The sequence below is a fragment of the Catharus ustulatus genome, chromosome 4, assembly GCF_009819885.2.
Source record: "Catharus ustulatus isolate bCatUst1 chromosome 4, bCatUst1.pri.v2, whole genome shotgun sequence".
In the NCBI taxonomy this organism is placed as follows: domain Eukaryota; kingdom Metazoa; phylum Chordata; class Aves; order Passeriformes; family Turdidae; genus Catharus; species Catharus ustulatus.
Window position 1 is genome coordinate 51,292,440 of NC_046224.1, and position 15,374 is coordinate 51,307,813.

A 15,374-nucleotide genomic window follows, 5' to 3' on the forward strand; every position below is an offset into this window, starting at 1 on the left:
TGTAAATATGTGCACCACAGAATTGAACATATAGCTCACTCCTTTTAGAGGTGATACCCTCACCACCAAATGAAGCTTTCTTACAGTGCCAAAACCTTCCCATCCATATTACAGTCAGTAAAACTACTTGAAATAATATTACATTAAAAGATACTTTGAGATACCTGGTGAGCAGTTTAACCATTTTAGAGAGGGTTAATTATCAATTTGGAAAAAGGGCTAAAATATTTATTTGAAATGTGATACCAGTCTCTTTCTTCTAGTAAGGCTTATAAGTGTTTTATGTTTTAGAGGATTTAGCAAACATTTATATACTTTATCTATAAACCTAGAAACCAGTGAGATTTGTAACTACATACCTCTCAAAGGGCTTTTTTATTATTAAAAAATGTGGTCTTTGGTCAATTTTTAACATTAGCAACACCCAAAAGCTTTAACTAGAGGAGTAACCTGATGCATTCTGAAAATCAAAATTTTACAATAAAATTACTCAGTTTGTAAATTAGATTAAGAAAGCATAACTATGTATGAATCATGTGGAATACTCCTGATTTGATAAACCTAAACATATATGAATGTTTTAAAATTCTTTTCCATTTATATTGATTTCCAAATCACTTATGTAAAAGAAATAATGTCAATATTTCTTTTAGAAGCATCTTTTAAAAACACATTTCTACAAATTACTTAAAATTTAATCTTTCTACAAATGTTTCTCCTAGGAAAGCCAACACTCCTAGGAGTAATATTTAAAATACTAAAGCTCACATTTGGATTTGCTAGACTAATAAAAACTGCTCTCTCTCTTTTGAAGAGTGACATATAAACTATTTTAACATGAATCTGAGGAATGCTTTTACTGTATAAAGAAAAAAAATCAACATTTAAAGCACATTACCTTGCAGAATGGCTTTCAAAGATTTTTAATACTTAACCTGAAAAGTATTTTTTACTAGTTCATGCATTTCTTGACAGAACATGTTGCTTTTTTCCAACTCATAAAGTAAAACCAAAAAACAAAACAAACAAACAACCCCAAAACACAAAACAAACAAACAAAAAAACCCATTAAAAACATAGCAAAAAAAACCCAACCAATTTTGAATTTAAAGACAGTTGGAAAAGTACCTCAAACAAATGTTGCAAACAATTTAAACAAAACAGACATGAAACCATAGCCACCTTTTAATAATTTAATATTTATCAGTAGTTGCTATAGTAATTTATAACACTGAAAAGTATCAAACTTAATATGGTCAGTACCATAGGCATACTGAAAAATGAACCATAATTAGATAAGGACACAAATACCTTCCACAGGGTTTTGTCACACACCTCCTTAAAAGATACTGATACACTTTAACACTACAGTTCACTACCAGATTTTGTAAGCTTTTGTTTCTGTTTTAGTACCTGTAAACTAGTGCTAACTGCTGTATAACCAACAACATAAACAAATCTCCCATATTTGTTTTCAAGCCTATACACAACTATTTGCGTTCACTAAAATATTTCCTACAGAAGGGTATGCATGATTTGCCTTGATAACACAGCTTTTTAATGCTGTGCTTTCTCCAATTCAAATAAAATTTAGTCAAATTTTCATGTTGTATTTGTGATGCAAAGTCCATGCACTAAATGCAGTGACTTCAGGGAGTTTCTCCTGTAGCTAAAGGCAATCAGAACCACCAGATTAAAGGTTTGATCTCATCACCAAGCAGAAACAGTGGTTCAGAAGACTAAAAGCACTTCCAGCACAAGTCTCTTTGAAACTGATTACTAAACAAGATATAACAGGCTTTTACTGTAACTCGAAGTTTACTTTACCATCACATTTTCAAGCTGTAAATTTCAATATATGCACTTATTTCCATCAACACATAATTGGATTTACTTCTAATTAACTTATGTTTGACAAAGCACTTAGCTTTAATATACAGATTTGGTTTGTAGTAGTAACAACTCTAAGTGGGCAAGAAATTAATCTTCCTCTTACAAAAATCTTAATGAGGAAAATAATATCCTTAACATTGATTTCCTTCCTAGATACAGGACATCTCATGGTTTCTCATTAAATACATTGCTATTTCACTAATCTGTAGACTATTAAAAAAGATAGGTTCTATACTTAGGCTCTTCATGTGAACTCCAATTTTAAAAATGTGAAATGCATGCTTTATGTAGCTTCCATTATTAAAAGAGTTCCAATCCCACACTTCACAGCCTAAATAATTAGATATTTCACTACTAGCTGATGAAAAAACAGCATAAGTAAGTCTTTCTCTTTAACAATCTCACCTTCTGAGCTGCTTTAGAGGGACTCTTGTTTTTGCTTCCTTTGGGTCTTCCTCTTGGTCTTTTAGGAGATGGTTCACCAGTTGGTTCCTAAATACAGGAAAACATGCTATTGTGGCAAGAGGCTACAACCAGCCCAGATGATCTCAAGGATAAACTAAACTGAGAAGGTGCTTAAAACATATGAATTAACAGTGTAATTAAATAACATAATATTAATAAAGCAACATGAAAAGTTTAGCAACTCCAGGTAAAGGAAAAATATATTTTGCACAATAAAGGAGTTTAACTTCTCTTGCAATTGCATAAAACTTGGAAAAGTGCACATATTCTAACATGTAAGTTATAGCAGAAAACACATTTTTTAAAGATGGCTATGATTTGCCATATAAGTGCAGTTATTTTTAAAAAATAATGCAGTTACCCATTTAATTTCAATTGCATTTCATTATAGCAAGTTACAATTATCACATGTAGTTTCTGTCACAAATTTTTTGGGGAAAAAAGTTAACTACCAGAATATTTTAAAGTAAGATGAGACTACTTCTCTCTCAAGGGGGCAATTTTTTTTCTGTTGTTCTGCAGTCGGCATTATATTCACACCTATTCTAAAGAAAATTGATTTGTATTAACATGCAAATGTAAACGTTTCTTCAAATAGAACACTAGTAAGCCAAAAACACTGGACCAAAGAAAAATCTGAAACAAAACCCCAACTCGAAAATGAGTCGACACTGATTATTTTAGCTATCTTCTTAACTAGTTCCTTTGCTTGCCAGTAAATAACCAGTCCTTAAAACTGGGTATGAATTACTAAGAGTTCAGATTCCAAATATTTATTCAGTGAATCATAAACACTATAAAACTCTTCTAGTCTTGAATATTATACATTTCATTCAGATTACAGGATGTGGTAGAACTAATTAAGTGCAGTTTGTTAACTTAAACCGGTTTAAACCCCTTCAGCTTTCATAATTCCCGGGTAGGTTGAGGGGAGGCTGGCGAGGGGACTCCCCAAGTGCTGCAGCTCAGTGGCGAGCCCCGCAGGCACTGCACATCTGGGCTGAGCACGCTGAAGGAGATGCATTTTTCTTTCACTTCCACACATTTAAATGCTATAGCAAAAAAAAAAAAAAAAAATATAGGGGAAAAAAATGGGGGGGAAAAAAAGGGAAAAGAAAAAAAAAGAAAAATAAAAAAGAGAAAAAAGGAAGCCCTGGCACAAGGCAGCAGGGTCGGTGGGTGCCGGCTGCCGGGGCTGGTCGAGGGCAATCAGGGGGTGAAGCAGAAGCGGGACACAGCCCGCAGTCACTGGACGGATGGAGTGAGGGTCACCAAGGGCAGAGCGATATAACGGGGGGGGTCTGCTTTTATGGCTTTCCAAAAAGTACTTTCTGTGCGATTAACAGGACCATATCGGGGCGGGGGAGGGGAAGGAAGCAAAGCAGACGGGTTTCCCCCGGCTCGGGGCTCCGCTGCTCAGCTCTCTCCATGTTTCGAGCCCCTCGAAGGCTCTCGTGGCAGTGGGTTGATGCCAAATGAATGGGAAGTAAACACATTTAAAGCCCGCGGAAGCTCGCTTTAAAATGAGCCCCACGGACAGCCCTGCTTCTCAATCGTGACTTCCGAGGGAGGCAGGGAAAAGGCTGCGGGCGGCTCCGCGCTGCCCCCGCCGAGCTGCGCGATTAATTGGTTGCATCCGCAGGCAAAATCCTCCTTCGGCGGCGCCGGCGGAGGGGCTGCAGAGCGGGGGGCTCCCCCCGGGCCCCTCGCCCAGCGGCTGAGCGCGGCTCGGCAGCTCCAGGCGATGCGACAATGGCACTTCGGGAAAGGAAGGCAAGGGGGGTGGGGGGTGGGAATAACACACGGATCGAGCAGCCTTAGCGCGAATTCAGGTCTTGCAAGTTAAAAAAGGGGAGCCCAGCGCGTCCCTTTCGGGGCCCAGGTGGAGGCTGTGGATGCGGGTGGGAAGGAGCACAGGGCTCCGCTCCCCGCGTACCAGACACGGCAGCGTTCCCGTCGCCCCGACCTGCCTGGGAAAGCGCCGGAGCAAAGGCAAAAGGTGTTGCAAATACAGGGCAAGCCCCCTCCGGCTACCTCCCCCCACTCCATCGGCAACGGGGGCACCTCTCTCCAGCCGATGAGGGGGGCGAAGGGGGGGTGGGAAAGGGGGGAAAGCCGGGGGTGGGGGGAAGGAAAAAGGCGAAAAAAAAAAAAACCTATGCGACTTTCTAGTCACCCTCCTCTCCCCCAGCCCCAGCATCTAGGGGCAGCTCGGGGGCTGGGCTGGTCAAGATCGGAGGCGGCAGCAGCGCCCGGTGGGACCCGACACACGCACACACACGCGCGCACACGGACAGAGATATTGCGAGGGCTCAGAGGAGGGAGACAGGAGAGCCCCGTTCCCCGCTCCTCGCTTTCGCAATTTCAAAATCAGCTCGAAATGACCCAGCGAGCGCTGGTTGGTCGGAGCCGCGCTGCTCCATGTTCCCCATTTACATTGAAAAGCCCCAGCTCGCTCCCTGCACAATAGTGAAAGTCCCGAGGAGGCTCCGCGGCTCAGCCACGGGCAGGCAGCGCCCGTCGCTCCGGGCTCCGGGGTCCCCCCGCCGGGGCGCCCGACGGAGCCCTGGCTACAACTCTGCACCACCTCGCCGGGAAGCAGCGCCCAACAAAGCCCCCCCGCCCCGTCGCCAGGACTCCTTCACTTGCAGCACAATACGTACATGTACATGCCTATAACACTATAGATCTGCGGCTCTACGTATCTCTGCGATACTGACTTGTGGTTGTTTCCTGGGTCTGCCTCGTCCTCTCTTCTGAGGCTCTGCGGTTGCAGGTTGCTCCTGGGCAGCGGTGGAAGGCTGACCGGGTCCCTCACCTTGTGCACTCATCGTGACTTCTGCTGCTCAGCCTGAAACCAGTCTCTCCAAAGCACCTTGGAAGGGGGGGGAATCAAAACGAGCTCTTGCTGCTTTTGCTGCTCGCTGCCACCACCACACCGGACGTCCTGGTGCTGCCAAAAAGGAGAAGAGAAGGGGAGGAGGAGGAGGAGGAGGTGATGGTGGTAGTGGTGGTGGTGGTGGTGGAAGAGGAGGGGGAATGAATCTCTCTTACAATTTAGGAATGGTTAGTAACGTGAAGCAATTCAAAAGAAAAGAGGTTAAAAAATAAATTAATTAAAAAAAAAAAAAAAAAAGAAAGAAGAAGAAGAAGAAGGAAAGGCAGAGTAAATTGCAACCCTGAAATGCAAGGAAAGAGGGAAATAGTCCGAGGGTAGTCGGGAGCAAACCAAGAAGAGGAAAAAAAGTCCTACAAATTGAAAGCAAGTGGTGGCTATCGCGCTTAGATCGGATCAGGACAAATTAAGATAAGACACACTGAAAATGGACTGAGAACACTGCACAATCTTGCCAGAAGCATGCACCCTGGGAAGACGGGGATTTCGGCAGCAGCGGGAGCAGCGCGCAAAAGGAGCGATCATTTAAAAATAATAATAATAAAACGATTTGGGAGATTGGGAGGGAAAAAAAAGGGGGGGGACGGTCCTGGATTCGTGTCTGTGATGCGAGCTCCTGGGACTGGAAATATTATTATGCGAGTCCTGCCCACGGACTAAAGTAGGATGAGGGTTAAGGGAGGAAAAAAAAAGACACAACAACAAAAACGAAGGAAAAGAAAAGCCACCTTTACCCGTGGGTGGAAAAACCAGGAGGGGGCTGTAGAAAAAAAAAAAAAAAAAAAAAAAAAGGAAAAAAAAAAAAAAAGAGAAGAGAGGAGGAGGCAGAGCGAAAACCCGGCGATGGGGGGCTGGCAGTCGGCCAGATAAAACACGAGCAGCACGGCAGCCGCCTCACGTGTCCCGCACCGGCCCGGCCGCGCCGCCACCGCGGCTTTAAAGGGCCAGGCCGGGCCCGGCGCTCGCCGCCCGCACGGGCCCGCGGCCACCGCGCGGGGTGCGCGGGGCTGCACGTGCGCGCCCCGCCGAACAAAGGCGGCCGGGCCGGGCTGGGCTGGGCTGGGCTGGGCTGGGCTGGGCCGAGCCGGGCCGGGGCTCGCCCGCCGGGAGCGCGGCTCCCTCGCGGGACGGCCCCGGCGCGGTACGATGTGGGCGGTGTAAGCCGGCAGCGGGTCGGAGCTGTCCTGCCGGGAGGGTGACGGCACGGGGAATGACCTTGCGGAGAGCCCTGCCCCGACATTGTTCTTCCTATGAGCATGGCGGGGCTGCAGGCTCTTCCCAGAGCCCGCGGGCAGGATGTCCAGCACAGCTCTCTCCCTCCGCCAGTGTTCCGTCGTCTCCCGTGCAAGCCATGGCCAGGCGCCTCTCCGCTGTGGCAACGAGGAGATGGCCACAAAGGCCGGGGAGGACGCCTCTGTCCGTGCGTCCCCAAAGAAAACGATCACACCGGGGCTTCATGTGCAACATGGGCATTGCCTCCAGTCCCACTCCTCCCGCAAGTCTTGCACTTTGGCCGACAGCCACCCCTGTGGTAACTGACCGCGACATCCTTTCTCCCCTGCTCCGTGCTGGACAAGCGCAGGAGAGCGCTCAGAAGGAAAAGTTGCATTATCGTATATAATACTGAAGAGGGCAGAGATACTGCTGTAACATTCCTTGTGCAAGCTATCGAAATACAGACAGTTTTCCTGACACCTTTTAAATTCTTACGTCTATTGATAAATAAGGAAACAGACAGAAAGTTTCTAAAATCAAACATATGCAGTCATTGACCAGCAAGGACTGTGCTGAGGAGACAGCTGAGTTATTTTCTATGGAATAGCAAAAGTACACTGCAGACAGATGGGCTAAAGAAAGAGTAATCCTACAATACTTCTTAAGGCTGAAAATATTGCCAAAGTGTTCTTAATCCAATCACAAGAATCCTAAAGCCCACTTCACTCCCATCCCCAAAAACAACCAGCTATGGAAGATAGACACAGTCCACCTGTTAAATCTAACAGCTATCAGAAAAGCCTTGTAGTCCCACTGCATTTTGTAAAATATTCAGTTCTCATCACATCATGAAGAAATCCATAGAGCCCAACATCTATTCTATACATCAAAAGAAAAAGCTGCTGTGTGTGATCGGGATTCCAAGTGGAGGTTGTGAAGTCTTTAGCTAAAAGTGCAGCAGCACATAACTTTTATAACATCCATTAAACTCTTTAAAGCATATTCATGTGTCCATTTCTCTGGAAGAAAGTGTTACATGCAATTGGTAAAAGCCCGTTGCTCCAAAACATCCGTCTCTACAGAATCATCCTATATGGGCTATTAATTGTTCCACTAGTCTTCCCTTGAGCAGTTCTTGTAAAAATACTATAGTTCAAAGACTTTTTACATACAGCCATAAGCAAATAATTTTCACATGAGATCAGTATTCCTAAGTTCACTGTTTGAAAGCTATTCTGGACAAGAAAAGCCTTGATGCTTGCACTGTGCCGAGCACAACAGAGTTTGGGTCTTTCTACAGTCTGACTACAGAGTCACCATCATAGGAATCAATATCCAAGCTCTAAACAACTATGGACCTTTCATTTATTTGAAACTATCCTGATTCCCCCTTAACCAAAAGTGCTTAGACAATATTGCTTGTGGTAACTCAGTGGATACAAAGCTATCTAGACTAATCACAAAACTTGTTGTTATATAATTTAAATGCAGAATACTTTAACCCAGGTTAAGCAACATGGCACCCGAATCCGGAAAGCCTGACTTCCTCAAGCAGCTGGTGGAAGCCGAGGAACCAGAAACAGCTCTTCGTTTTTTCCTAGACTCCTTCCCAAAAGAGATGTGGTAGCTGTTCCTTCCACTGTTCCAATCCATCCTCTGACAGTATAGCTGTATTTGCACAATATTCAGTGCAAACACCAGTGAATACAACTGCATGATTAATCAAAGGGACTGCAAGGTCACTAGAGTGGACATGACCTACTTTCCACCAGCTTTGGTCTGGGATTTAAGCTGTGGTCTATTAAGAGAAGTATTAATTATCAGTGCTTTTATTTTTTGTTTTCTGGAACCATCCATAATAACACATAAAATTTAGAGACATAAAATGTGGCTTGATTTCTAGTCACCATGAGTCTTAAACTCAGGACATTTCCAAAGAAATCAGAGGAACTTCCTAGAAGATTGAGAAGAAGACAATGAAAAATAATGTGTGGATTTTGCTACCAAACACAGAACACTTATAAAGAGGCCATTTGCTATTCTGTAATCAGTGTGATGGCTTGTAGAGGGTTAATTGCCCTCTCTTCCCAGAGGAGATTTTTAAAATTGTGCATTCTAATAGCAGCAGTAATATTTTGCATCAGAACAAAGAACCAAGGTTGCAGGAAAGCATCATTTAGAAAGACAGAAAATTACAGGTTAAATACGTCTTGGAGATTATAAATAGCAACAATAAGTATCTTTCCTTGGTCACTTCTTCATCAGTTTCCTTTCTCAAAAACTCATGGATGCAGAAGAAACCATGCTGTATAGTCATGGGGAGACATCACCTATAGATAGCAACCTAACATAACCCACACATAAGTATAACTAACTACCACCAGTGGAAGTCCATGAGCTCAGATGGCCTCAGCTGGTAGTGCTTTACACAAGGAAAGAACTTTTCTATTTTTTAAAAGTTGCTACTGAAGGTCTGTGATGCCAATCGTGTGATAGGGAGTGTGTCACCAACTTTATAATGCCCGCTCACCGTGTACATAGGAGGGCAGAGCCAGGACACCCCTCTGTTCTGCTCAGCAGGTCCTGTTTTCTCCTCACTAGTTCTCATGGAGCACAAACTACTCGAAAGGGGCAGTGATAGTGAGTTTCAGGCCTTAGCTCCAGGGAAGCAGCAATTTTTTAACTCTGAAGGAGATCTCTTGCCAGGAATGGGAGAGCAGATGGTAAAATCCGGAACTTGTTTGACTGTTTCCTCCATATTTCAAGAAGCTTACAGCTCTGCACTCCCACGGAAAACTCCTTAGATGAACAGCCTTGGTCTACTAGGGCTAGAGCCTGCCATGTCTGAAACTTTGTGTTTTGTGTGGGTATTTCATTTCTGTGGCCAACCAGAGAAGGCAAAGATATTTATGTACTTAAAGCTACAATGGGTACTCAGGGACCTGGGAATCCTGACACTGTGCTGCTAGAGAACCAGTCAGGCAGGAGAAGTACATTTTGACTCTGCAAACATTGCCTATATTTGTGGGAAAAGCTAATTTTTGTTTTCCCTGGTTCTTTTAGAATGTGTTGCCTGTAACAAGAGAGAGGAGAAAAAAAGACACATGGACCTTGAGTGCACCTATGAGATGGGCCAGGGTGTATCACCATTCTTCCACTCTTTTCATCCAGCAGTGGCTATTGCTTCATAATCAGCAACCTGGAGATGGCTCTGAGAATGCTTTAGGGAAGCATGACTGTGACTGACAAAAAAGACCCAGAAAAGAACATTAAGGCTCACTCTCAGGCTTTGTCTGCACTGGGGAATTTCTTCCCTCCTCCAAATTCCCACCATTGCCAATATGAATGCAGCTGCACAATTGTTGGAGATGTTGGGAGGCATAATATATGAGTTTTCATCTAGTCAGCCATTTGCAGCACTGTGTCAATTAACCCTCCTCAGAGCAGGGTTAACTGATACAGCGCTGAAAACGGCTGCTGGAACTGAAAGCTGTCTATACTAAGGTTCCCATTGTTGCTAACTCTGGTGCAGCTGCAGTGGAATCAGTCCACATGGGATTATTTGGTAACAATTCTCCAACCTAGAAACTGCTTCAAAATGCAACACAGCCACCTAATGGGCCAAAACACGCTTCCACTGCACCTCAACAGCTATGCACCCAGGCTGTCACCATTCACAATGGGATTTCTTTCAGTCCAGAAGGTACTTTTTTGCATTTCTGTACGAAGTACTCAGTACTTCATCTCAGCAAACTGGTGTTCCTGTCACCCCCATGGAAATGCCTCTGTTCATTAGTTCCTACTAGCTCTGGATTTGAAGATGTGTGTTAGAAGAGCCAATTTTCTGTTAGTGTCTTTTCATTGATTCATGCACTCAATAATTCAAAATCTGTCCTTTCACAGGTGAAAACTTTGTAATTTGTTTTTTGTTTTAATTTCTTTATGCAGATCCAGTTCTTTAATTTATGGTTGGAGTTCTGGTTCACTAGGAATTTTTCTTTTTTCCCTGTTAACAAGTAAAGCCTTATTTATGCAGAACAGCACCATGAAGACTCAAACTGATTTCCAAGGGAGTAAAGTTCTATTTTGAATGAGCAGAATTGGCAGAATCAGTCCCACTTACTTCCAGGTACTTTAGGAAGCAGTTACGAAAAAGGCTGGTGAAATGGGTGTTTCACCCTCTGCTGAGTAAGACTAATACTTCTAAAAAGCCCCTCTCTATCCTTCTCCTACATCCATGTCCAATACTAACTAAAACAAGGAAGTGTTGTTTGGCATTTGTTACACTTTTGAACCACTATTTATCAGACAGATGCTGGCAGTCAGGTTTTTTTAAGTGCAGTTTGCAAGTGTGAAAATGTTGAACCTAGGCTCAGCAAAAATCTCAGTGAAAAACTCTATCTTACTAAAGCCTCTGATTAATGACAAGCAGGTTTCAATTTATGAAACATGGTATCTTGTGCAAATACAGGAACACAGCTATTTGCAGAATTCTGGGCAACTGCATATGCCTAGGAATATCTACAGAGGCTCAACATACCCGCCCAGGGAAATGGCAAAAGGGCAGACCCAGAGGAGATGCAATCCATAGCCTCCCAGCTGTAGTGGTGAGCTTAGCTCAGGGTGTTGGGATGTTGAGCAAAACTGATTTGGTAGAAACTTGGATACAGCTGAGTATTTTGAGAAAGGGGAAAGGAAGTGGCTCACTCTTCCTTCATTCCTGATACTGCTGTGGTGGCTGTTTCTCCCTCCCAGAGATCCCTTTGGACAAAGGGAATGGGCACAGCATGTGAATAGCCTGCAAAGCAGGTGTGACAGCTGTCTGTAGAAGGAAGGAGTAGCTCCATGCTAACTACCCTTTAGCTCAGATTGAGCTGTGGGTATGCATGGTAAGGCTGTCAGATCACAGTTGTCACACAACTTGGTAATAAATATGTTTGTATGTTTGCTTAAATGGTTTTCATTAATCTCCTGAAGGGTTCTTACAAAAATGCTAAACAACTCCCATCCCGAGTCCCAGTGGAACTGGATTTCTCTTCTTCCTTACCCCATTCCTTTTCCCTTCAATATTAGGCTCAGTATCTTGCATGTGGTTTTATATGAAACTCAGTGATTAAAACAACTTAAGACTGGCTCATTTTTCTCTGCAATGAGTTCAGTTATTTCCTTTTTATACCTTCCAGAATTTACTGTACCATATCTAAATATTGGCTGCAGTCCACATGTTTTAGATCATTCTCTATAATGGTCCTGTTGTTATAGAATCCTTTGTGTGTGTGTGTGAGAAAGAGAGAACATGCATATGTGTTGGAAGCAAGACAGGGTGCATAGAATTGTTTGGAAAGAAAAATCAGGGTATACCAATTCCATAAGGGATTTCTGAACTGATAAAATAAAAGTGATAAAATAGTTTAGCACTGAAATTACAGACCTCCAGTTCATTACCTTCTATGTGCAATAAGTGGTATTTCTGATCCCAACATGTTACTCTACTACATATATTCTACCAATATATCACTCATTTAACTTTTGTTGCTGTATAATTTTACAGATCAGATTTACTGTTGTCACTTTTGCTCATTTTTACTCGTATTTTAAGTGTAGATCCTTTGACCTGAGTCATACATGTCAGTCAATGCTAAGCTGCATGAAGATGAAACTAAGGCAGCATCTGAAAGTCCTTATTCATTATACCAAAAGCTCATTATCTGCTGAAGACCGTACAGAGAACGTGCATATGTAGGATAAATAAGTCATCTAAGGAAAAAGCAGGAAAAGCTTCATTTGACAAGCCATAAGCTTTAACCAAAACACACAAAAAGTCACAGTGTCCTAATGTACAGCTAGAAATTGCGAGGAGGCAACTGAGAAATGCCTCTCTACTTCCAGGACAAAATGAAATCAGTAACCCTGTTGCAGTGGGTGCCTTTGACTCTTGCCTGTTAGTCCACAAGCAAAGGATGCATTTAAGGGGCAAACAGACAGACATGGACTGATTTTGTGCCCAGCAAGTGTGCCCTGCCTCACAGGGCACATCAGATAAACCAGTTCACGCTCACAGCCGGCTGAGCGTCCTCACAGACACATGTACGGAGTCACAAGAGTGTGGCAAATTTGCTCTCAAATTTCTTTCAACTTCTCATTGTGGACAAGTCTTAAGACACCCTGGCAGTGCTGTAAATTCAGACCTCTTTCCCATGTGGAGAGGTTCTCAGCCATGCAGAACAGAACAGATGCAGAAAACCCTGCACTAGCTACTCCATTCATGTCCCACCCTTGCAGGGCCCTGGGTTGGAGATTAGGATACAATTTTCTGCTAGAATGAACTTCATCCAAAGACAGTACACTTAGTTTCTATATTTTTTTCCCCACAAGCTAAGATAAATTTCTGCTTTGGTCCATTAACAATACTTGTATTTTTAATCAGAATTATTTTGTACTGTGTTTTCTTTGGAAATAACAGTAATACAGTTTATGTGAAATACAAACAAATGAGGGAACCATTTTTACCTAAATGTATGAATAACATTTTGCAATTTGTCATTGTGATATATTTATCTTTTGAACTTTAAGTGAGCTCAGCTGAAAAAAATGCTTCTCTTCATCACATGACTGGAAAATATATTACACCAGAGAAGAATATTGCTGTTTTAGTTTAGAAATTAGAGGTTAAATATAATTTTCCACTATACTTACTTTCACAAAGTATGGAGTAAATTATTTACACTACAGTAAATTCTTAGTACATATTCCAAAAGGTGGTAAATTCAGCATTCTCACTTAAATTAATGGATATTTTGTGAATATGCATTAAAACTAAGACCCTTAAGATCTTGTGTTGCCCACTGAAGCCTTGAAACCACTTTAATATGGCTAGAACAAAACAAATTCATCAACAAAATGAAGCCTGGAGGAAGGAAACTAGTATGGAACAGAAAGACATAGGCTGGCCAGTGCAGTGACAACAGAAAAGCAGCTGAAGATTTGTGTTGCTGTCTGTGTGAAAGCCATCCCTGTCTGGAAGTGCAGTGTATGCTAGTCACGGCATGTAGGTTTGGTTTTCCTTAGCAAAACTTCGCACAAACGCAGGGGTGGCTGTGGCTTCCAGCCAGGCATGCTGCATCACTGGCTGCAGCAGGAGCAGGACAGCGCAGGAGCTCCATGCTCACACTCCAAGAGCTCCATGCTCACACTCCAAGAGCTCCACACTCATGCTCCGGGAGCTCCATGCCCAGGCTCCAGGAGCTCCGTGCTCACGCTCCAGGAGCTCCGTGCTCACGCTCCAGGAGCTACATGCCCACAATCAAGGAGCTCCATGCCCACAATCCAGGAGCTCCATGCCCACAATCGAGGAGCTCCAGGCTCCCCAGATGCATGGCTTCCCTGCACACCAGCACAGCTGGGTCGCTCCCCACTCCTGAGCTGCCTTGGCAAACAGGGCTGCAGGGGCAGCAAGCTGCAGCCAGAGCAGCAGAGTCCTTCAGCCCGCGCCTCTCTGCCCTTGTTGCCCCACACGGCTTGGGAACCAGGAGCAGATCCGGCTGCACCCTGGACGAGTGCTTCCAGCAATGGCAGCTGCTCCCAGCCATCTTGCCCAGGGGTCATTTTCCTGTCACATCCCAGACATGTAACTCTCGTGTGATGGAGAGCAGCCAAGCAGCCATCCGCAAAGGCTGGGCCCGGGTGGGAGCTGTGGCTGCTGCCAGAACAATTCATCTGACACACAGCCTGCTCCTTACAGACTCCAGAGCTGTACCCAGGGAAGAAGGCTATGGGAACAGGCTGCAGGCCTGATAAATTGTCCCACCTGCCATGAAAGCTGGCACTCCATAGGATGAGAACCTGTTTCCTACAGTGCACGGTCATCATGTTTCAAACCTGTTGTGCTTCTTTGATAACTGGGTTGCTTTTTGTCCATTTCCCTATGTGCATATTATGGAGTGAAAAGGAAGGTCCAGGGCTTATAGCATCAATTGGGAGCTCAGGAAATGGAGACAATTCCTGTTCATTCTTGCCTGACCTAGGGCAAACCACATACACACAACAACTTGGAAGTGTTTGGATACCTACCTCCCACTTAGCTGAGCAAGAATGGAAATCTGTGCCCTATCAGGAAAACACAGATGTGAGTATTCCCTATCTTCCAGGGCCATTATGAAGATGAAGACATTTCTGGTCTACAGAAACAAGGATAATGGCAGTCTTTCAAAAATCATATATATGAAAAAGGGTAGTGCAAACAACAGAGGAAAAGTTGCATGGTTACCTAAGGCAAAGAAACATCTTTAGATGTTTTCAGCTGTGGCTCAGATTTGGTAAAAATATGTTTAACAAATCTTTATGCTTAAAAGCTCTGTCTGAAAACATTCCTAATCTTTTATTTATTTTTTTGAATAATGATATCAGTAAGAGACCATTATATAATCACAAGAAAATTAAAGCTCTCCAGGGCATGATCTTAGCTGTGTAATTAATGAAGGTGGTTAAAAGTACAAAGTGAACCTGAAGCAAAATTTGTACCAGAACCACACCTCATTATGTTTTGCTGCTTAAGCCTGTCATAAATAGAGATGTTTATTACACATCTGCCATTTAAAGTACTTATTACATGCAGCGTTATATTTTATTTAGATTTAAAAATTTAAAAACACACGATGACAAGCTGTGTTACTATTAACACATGCCTGAGGGGCCAGGCTGCACATGCACATTGTGCTTTAGGTTATATTACAGTTCATTCACTTCAGAGTTACAAATCATTTACAGAAGTATATTGTGTAATTAGTGTGCCTAATTTCAGTCCACGGAGTTTCATTGGTGTGAAAGAACAATCAAGCCTTCTATATCCATTCACATTTATTAGACCAAACTTTGTAGTCTGTCCTTGGAGCATCATTCCTTCCTC

At 43.3% G+C, this 15,374-nt stretch overlaps 1 protein-coding gene across 1 annotated transcript in view; it reads right to left on the bottom strand.

Annotated features, from left to right (window-relative positions):
• Positions 1-6,025, bottom strand: part of HMGA2 (high mobility group AT-hook 2) — a 110,451-nt gene extending 104,426 nt beyond the window's left edge. The window contains exons 1-2 of the mRNA XM_033056835.1: positions 5,079-6,025; positions 2,299-2,385 (exon numbers count right to left, since the gene is read on the bottom strand). Coding sequence (XP_032912726.1) covers positions 2,299-2,385; positions 5,079-5,189 — 198 coding nt within the window. The 5' untranslated portion in view covers positions 5,190-6,025. The remainder of the gene's footprint in view (positions 1-2,298; positions 2,386-5,078) is intronic.
• Between the last annotated feature and the right edge of the window lie 9,349 nt (positions 6,026-15,374).